Source organism: Pseudorasbora parva, chromosome 25 (genome assembly GCF_024679245.1).
Source record: "Pseudorasbora parva isolate DD20220531a chromosome 25, ASM2467924v1, whole genome shotgun sequence".
Classification (NCBI taxonomy): domain Eukaryota; kingdom Metazoa; phylum Chordata; class Actinopteri; order Cypriniformes; family Gobionidae; genus Pseudorasbora; species Pseudorasbora parva.
The window spans coordinates 4,122,896-4,129,938 of record NC_090196.1 but is presented as its reverse complement, the minus strand read 5'-3'; the positions used below and the strand labels follow the sequence as shown (position 1 = coordinate 4,129,938).

The window sequence follows — 7,043 nt, the reverse complement described above, 5'->3', positions numbered from 1 at the left end:
ATCAGTGCTGACAAAACATCTCTCTTTTAGGGAGTGGAGAATGAAGATGAAAAAATAATAATTAGAAGCACCGCCTGATAATGCTGGCATTTCCATATTTTAAAGCCATATATTCTAAAACAAGTGATTTAGACAATGAAGACCGAAATATTGTTAATGTAACGCAACTTTCTTCTCATATTCAGCGTTTAAAGTGGTAATGTCTCACTTAGTGTAACTTATGTGGCTCTTAAAAGAGCCTTTGGGGTTTGATGAAGCGGCTGAAACAGATGCGGGTTTAATTAAATGTACAGCATATGCTATTCAGAACCACATTCTATAAACTTAATTTATTATTCTCGTTACCGTTTCAACTATTAACCATTCACCTAATGCATTGGGACCCCATAGTTGTAATTTCGTTATTTTCAACATTTCTTTGAAAAGCTCTCTACAGTGTAATTTATGTGGCTCTTAAAAGAGCCTTTGGGGTTTGATGAAGCGGCTGAAGCAGATGCGGGTTTAGGCGCGCTCTCCGCGGATGCGGCGGGCCAGCTGGATGTCTTTGGGCATGATGGTGACTCTCTTGGCGTGGATGGCGCACAGGTTGGTGTCCTCAAACAGGCCGACCAAATAAGCCTCGCTGGACTCCTGCAGGGCCATGACAGCGGAGCTCTGGAAGCGCAGATCCGTCTTGAAGTCCTGAGCGATTTCTCTCACCAGCCGCTGGAAGGGCAGTTTGCGGATCAGCAGCTCGGTGGACTTCTGATAACGGCGGATCTCTCGCAAAGCCACGGTCCCGGGCCTGTAGCGATGAGGCTTCTTGACGCCGCCGGTGGCCGGAGCGCTCTTACGGGCGGCTTTAGTGGCGAGCTGCTTCCTCGGGGCTTTGCCACCGGTGGATTTACGAGCGGTCTGCTTGGTTCTTGCCATTGCTGTAGTTTAGGTTCTCTCTGTCCTGCTGGAGCTGAAATGCCGCTTTTCTGCTACACGCCTGCTTTTGTACGCGAGGATGCCGAGGCTTGTGATTGGCTGATATGTGACGTCTGCGCACGAGGGCTAGCCAATGACTGCGCGTTTCCTATTTTCAAACGCGGAGGGTTTCCCGCTCGAGCTGCTTTTGTTGAATACCTCAAAGGAAGAGTACGCTACAAATCTTCTCTTATACCCAAATGGTTGTATTTATTTGTTCCGAGATATTGGCCTTAATTCCCAGTGTTTGTGCAGATCTCGGATTGGAACACAATCACATTACAGTCCATATAAAAGCACAGAAGCCAGAATAGACATTTAGGGTTAACGTCCAGCCGCTACTGACCCAGCCAGAGTAACATTAATCAATTTGTTATCCTGAAGCTAACATAGTGATTGTTATTTCAGATAATCTATTATAATATTCAATACCTTATTAGATTTTAATAGAATAGATTGGGGGGCAAACAGACACATTAGGGGATCATCATGTCTTTTCAAGGTAATGTGATTAAGTTAGTGAAAGAGTATAAATATCTTGGCATCATTGTGGATGAAACATTATCATTTGGCTCTTAAAGTTAAAGAAAAAATAAAGATAAAGCTTGGGTATTATTATAAAAACAAGTTTTGTTTTTCATTTAATGTTAAAAAGAGGTTATGTCTGCTGCTTTTTTGCCAGTCCTTGATTAATGTGGTGTATCAGCTTGCTTCTCATCTTTCTTCCTTGGATGCAGATTGTCATAGCGCTCTAAGATTTATATCAGATTATAAACCTTTAACTCATCATTGCACTATAACAGAGTAGCTTGGCCTTCACTGTCCATTAGAAGGAAAATTAATTGGTATCTAATTATTTACAAAAGCATTTTGGGGCTGTTGCCTTTGCCTTCATATTTAGGTTGTCTTATTCAACAGAAAATTGTTGTGAAATATTCCCTTCGGTCTTAAAGGTGTTATAATCTTTCTGTTCCATTGGTTAGAACTGACCTGGGAAAAAGGGCTTTTGCATCACCGTCTGCTTGGAATCTACTCCAGATGATATTGAAAATACAAACTCCAGTTTCTATGGAACAATTTAAATCTATTATTTGGTCACTAGATAATGAAACTCAATGATGTGCAATTGTTTTTAAGGGTTTTAAAAATTGTCTTGTTCATTCTTTCTAAGTTTATTTTTGTAATTGCTGCCCATTCTTGGCCAGGACTCTCCTGTGAAAAAAGAGTTTTAATCTCAGTGAGATTATTCTGGCTAAATAAAGGTCAAATTAAATAATATTAAGAATGCACACCTTTTGTGACTCTCATGATTGAGATGCAAAGTAATGATAGATTTTACTAGTGTGATGGGTTATCCCCTAGCCTAGAAATCTAGACGCACAATAGCGGCATCAAATTTAATCTGGTTTGTCAGGCTAGTCGCCCCCCCTTCAAAGAGATGACTTTAAGGCAGGAGTCCAGGGATCCTCAGAACATTTCAGAGAATAAAAAAAAAGCAAGAATTGATCAAAGTCTACCAAAGTCTACCAAACTTTCTCCTGTTTCACATATATATATATATATATATATATATAATACACATTTGCCTAGAATCTTTCTAGTGAGTTTTTCTCACTTACAGTCCCCTTTATCTGGCTTACTGGGGTTGTAATGCAGTACATCATTTACTCATTTATTGTAAAAAAAATTTATAGAAACTTGGTACAGCCAACATTTAACGAAGTTATTTTTTATGTTGATTTTAGGAAGGGGTTCTCTTAAAAAACGTTAATCATATTTGGGGGTCTTTGGCATCACAAAGTTAGAAAACCACTTTGAGCCGCTCATTAATGCTTAAAGAAAAGCACTCTTTATCAGATAAAGTGGGTGGCTCTTAAAAGAGCCTTTGGGTTTTAAATCGAATCCCTTTATTTGGATTTGGCGGGCTTCTCGGTCTTCTTGGGCAGCAGCACGGCCTGGATGTTGGGCAGCACGCCGCCCTGAGCGATGGTCACTCCGCCCAGGAGTTTGTTCAGCTCCTCGTCGTTGCGCACCGCCAGCTGCAGGTGACGGGGGATGATGCGGGTCTTCTTGTTGTCCCGAGCGGCGTTTCCAGCCAACTCCAGGATCTCAGCGGTGAGATACTCGAGCACAGCCGCCAGATAAACCGGAGCACCGGCACCGACGCGCTGAGCGTAGTTTCCTTTGCGGAGAAGCCTGTGAACACGGCCGACGGGGAACTGCAGTCCCGCCCTGGAGGAGCGAGTCTTAGCCTTTGCTCGGGCTTTGCCGCCGGTTTTGCCTCTGCCGCTCATTTTCGTTATTAAAGGGGTAAAATCTGCTGCTCAGTCGAAACTCTATGTGCGAGCTAAAGAAAATGACCATCAACGGCTCCACACACAGTCTTTATACTAGAGTGCCAGTCGCTCATTGGTTTAGAGTCTGAAGAGATTTAAACCAATCACTGAATTTTCCCCCCAAAGCCCAGCCCCCTTTTCTAGCGGGAAAAATTCTGCACTCATATTTGTGACTAAGATAAGATAGAAAAATAAATTAAACTACTGAAATATTTTATAGAAAATTCATATAAATGCATTAAAGTTGTTAGTGGAATTATATCACTTAATATTCATGTAAAATTGTGTTTTTTCTGAGTGTAGTTAATATGTGTAAACATCATTTGTGCAGACAAAATATTTGAACAAAAATAGTGAAACGTTTCAAATAGTTTGTGTTACTGGTCGTTGCACACTTTAACATGGAATATGGATATTAATCGCTGTCTCTACTAAAAGTGCTACACCTTTCACACACACACACACACAAACACTGTGTATTCTGGGCACACTGATATTCTAATACTGTAGTTTTATGTTCCTATTGTAATATTGGAGTTCAATCTCTGCCTTTATTGTGTGTGGTGGGGTTGTTTGTAGTGTCACAGTCCTCCAGCAGTGTCGAGTGAATATATTCTGTCTGTTCTGTGCTATACATCCCATTTGCACTGACTGAGATCATCAATGTCTGAACCTCTTTCTGTTCATTTTAATCAAATCATGTTTTATATGTATAAAATATGGTTTAATGATTCAATATATGTATTATCATATATTATTTTAGATTGCATGAGTGAGCATAAATAGCCACAAGTTTCTTGGCTTTATTTTCCAGAATGATAAAATCTGTAGTTTTGCTTTTTTCAGAGTTAGTGGCGTAAAAGTTGCTAAAAGCCCAAACACGTCTTCTATGTGTTCAGCAAACAGTCTGAAAGAGACTTTAGTGAATTCAGCATCAGCGAGGGCGTGAGGAGGCTTTCATACAGCTGTTGTTTTGGGCAGCTTAAGCACACGAACATCATCCGGAGGATTCGAGTCTCTCTGTGACTCTCATGTCCGGCCAGCAGATGACATTAATAAATACACATGATCACTCAAGTGTTATGTTTTAACTATAAATCATCATATTTGTTTCTCCCCATCTCTCATTCATCTCAGTTTTCAGCATGTGAATGAGGATTGTGTTCGAGCTCATCTGGATGAGTTGTGCATGTTCTTGTACTTTTCTGGACAATGTTTGAAACTTAGTATTGCTAGTATCAGAATCAGAACCAGAAAGAGCTTTATTGCCAAGTGTGCTTTCACACACAAGGAATTTTTTTTGGTGCTGAAGCTTCCAGTGCACATAAACAATACAATACAACATGGTAATAAAAAATTCTAAGAATAAAAATATGAATAAAAATATGAACAGTATAAGGTCACGGTTACGTTTAGTCAGAAGACGTAGATTATGAGCATTTACAGTATTTGGGTGGAGAGAATAAATATAAATAATAAATAATATAAGTAATATAAGTAATCACCTGAGTTTAGGAGATATTGCACTAAAAAGTGGGAATAATTGCACTTACAGGCATTTGCCTTGGGGGGGGGGGGGGGTTAACTGTTCAAGAGGGAAATGGCCTGTGGGAAGAAACTGTTCCTATGCCTAGATGTTCTAGTGGCCAGTGATCAGAGTGGCCGTCCTGACGGTAACAGTTCAAACAAGAGGTGTCCGGGGTGAGTGGAGTCTGTGATGATTTTACCCGCTCTCTTCCTCACTCTGGAAGAGTACAGGTCCTGGAGGGTTGGCAGTTTGGCTCCAATAATCCTCTCTGCAGTCCGGATGGTAGGTTGCAGTCTCCTGATGTCTGATTTGGTAGCTGAACCAAACCAGACAGTGATGGAGGTGCATATAACCGACTCAATGACAGCTGAGTAGAACTGAATCAGCAGGTCCTGTGGCAGGTTGAACTTCCTCAGCTGACGAAGGAAGTACAGTCTCTGCTGAGCCTTTTTCACATTGGAGTCAATGTGATTGTCCCACTTCAGGTCCTGAGAGATGGTAGTTCCCAGGAACCTGAATGACTCCACTGCGTCCACAGTGCTGTTCATGATGGTGAGTGGGGGGAGTGCTAGGCTGGTCCTCCTGAAGTCCACTATCATCTCCACCGTTTTGAGCGCATTCAGCTCAAGGTTGTTATAACTGCACCAGACAGCCAGCTGTTCAACCTCCAGTCTCTAAGCAGACTCGTCACCGTTCTGGATAAGGCCGATGACAGTGGTGTCATCTGCAAATTTCAGAAGCTTGACAGAGGAGTCTTTAGAAGTGCAGTCATTGGTGTAAAGGGAGAAGAGCATTGGGGAGAGAACGCACCCCTGGGGGGTTCCAGTGCTGATTGTAAGAGAGCTGGATGTGAGTTTACCCAGTCTCACTCGCTGCTGCCGGTCTGTCAGGAAGCTAGAGATCCATTGACAGATTGAGGAGGGTATGGAGAGCTGGGTCAGTTTGGCTGTGAGGAGATCAGGCATGATGGTATTAAAGGCCGAACTGAAGTCCACAAATAGGATCCTTGCATAGGTCCCAGGTCTGTCGAGATGTTGCAGGATATAATGCAGTCCAATGTTGACTGCATCATCTACAGACCTGTTTGCTCTGTAGGCAAATTTAAGAGGATCCAGCAAGGGTCCAGTGATGTCCTTTAGGTGGGCCAACACCAGTATTTCAAATGACTTCATGACAACAGACGTGAGAGCAACAGGTCTGTAGTCATTTAGTCCAGTGATTTTGTTTTTTTGGGGGGATGATAGTGGAGCGTTTGAAGCAGCTGGGAACTTCACACTGCTCCAATGATCTGTTGAAGATCTGCATGAAGACTGGGGCCAGTTGGTCAGCGCAAGCTTTCAAACAAGCAGATGAGATGCCGTCTGGGCCTGAAGCTTTCTTGGTCTTCTGTTTTTTGAAGACTCGGCTCACGTCCTCCACACAGACCTTAAGCTCAGGTTGGATGGCAGGAGGGGGGAGGAGAGGGGGTGCAGGAGGTGATGGTGAGGGTGTGAAGTGCAGATCAGGGTGGGTGTGAGGTGTGAGACTGGGCTTTTCAAACCTGCAGTAGAATGCATTCAGATCGTCAGCCAGTTGTGGATTCTCTACAGCTCGGGGGGATGGTGACTTGTAGTTGGTGATGTTCCTCAGGCCTTTCCAGACTGATGCAGGGTCGTTGGCTGAAAACTGTTTTTTCAGCTTTTCAGAGTAGCTTGTTTTAGCAACTCTGATCTCCTTTGTCAGTCTGTTCCGGGTTTGGTTATACAAGATCTTATCCCTACTTCTGTAAGCATCCTCTTTGGCATGACGAAGCTGTTTGAGTTTCCCAGTAAACCATGGTTTATCATTTGTGAATGATAAGAATGACTGGGTAGGAATGCATGTCTCCTCACAGAAACTGATGTATGATGTTACAGTATCTGTGAGCTCATCCAGATCGGTGGTAGCAGCTTCAAAAACAGTCCAATCAGTGCAATCGAAGCAGGCTTGTAAGTCCTGCTCTGCTTCATTAGTCCATCTTTTTACAGTCCTTATTACAGGTTTAGCTGATTTCAGTTTCTGCCTGTTGGTCGGTATAAGATGAACCACACAGTGATCAGACAACCCCAAAGCTGCCCGTTGGACGGAGTGATATGCATCTTTTATTGTTGTATAACAGTGGTCCAGTATATTACTGTCTCTGGTGGGACATGTAACGTGCTGTCTGTATTTTGGCAGTTCACGGGAGAGATTTGCTTTGTTAAAATCTC

At 42.6% G+C, this 7,043-nt stretch overlaps 2 protein-coding genes across 2 annotated transcripts; both read right to left on the bottom strand.

Moving 5' to 3' along the window:
* Positions 1-399: 399 nt before the first annotated feature.
* LOC137065000 (histone H3-like) lies at positions 400-965 on the bottom strand. Its single transcript, XM_067436569.1, has one exon. It carries the CDS (start codon positions 910-912, stop codon positions 502-504), a length of 411 nt encoding a protein of 136 aa, XP_067292670.1. The 5' UTR covers positions 913-965; the 3' UTR covers positions 400-501.
* A 1,878-nt stretch (positions 966-2,843) lies between these two features.
* LOC137065003 (histone H2A-like) lies at positions 2,844-3,279 on the bottom strand. The gene has a single exon (XM_067436571.1). It carries the CDS (start codon positions 3,243-3,245, stop codon positions 2,859-2,861), a length of 387 nt encoding a protein of 128 aa, XP_067292672.1. The 5' UTR covers positions 3,246-3,279; the 3' UTR covers positions 2,844-2,858.
* Between the last annotated feature and the right edge of the window lie 3,764 nt (positions 3,280-7,043).

Excerpts from the sequence above, each read along its gene's own strand:
- LOC137065000 (XM_067436569.1), bottom strand. The coding sequence starts at position 912 with ATGGCAAGAACCAAGCAGACCGCTCGTAAATCCACCGGTGGCAAAGCC.
- LOC137065003 (XM_067436571.1), bottom strand. The coding sequence starts at position 3,245 with ATGAGCGGCAGAGGCAAAACCGGCGGCAAAGCCCGAGCAAAGGCTAAG.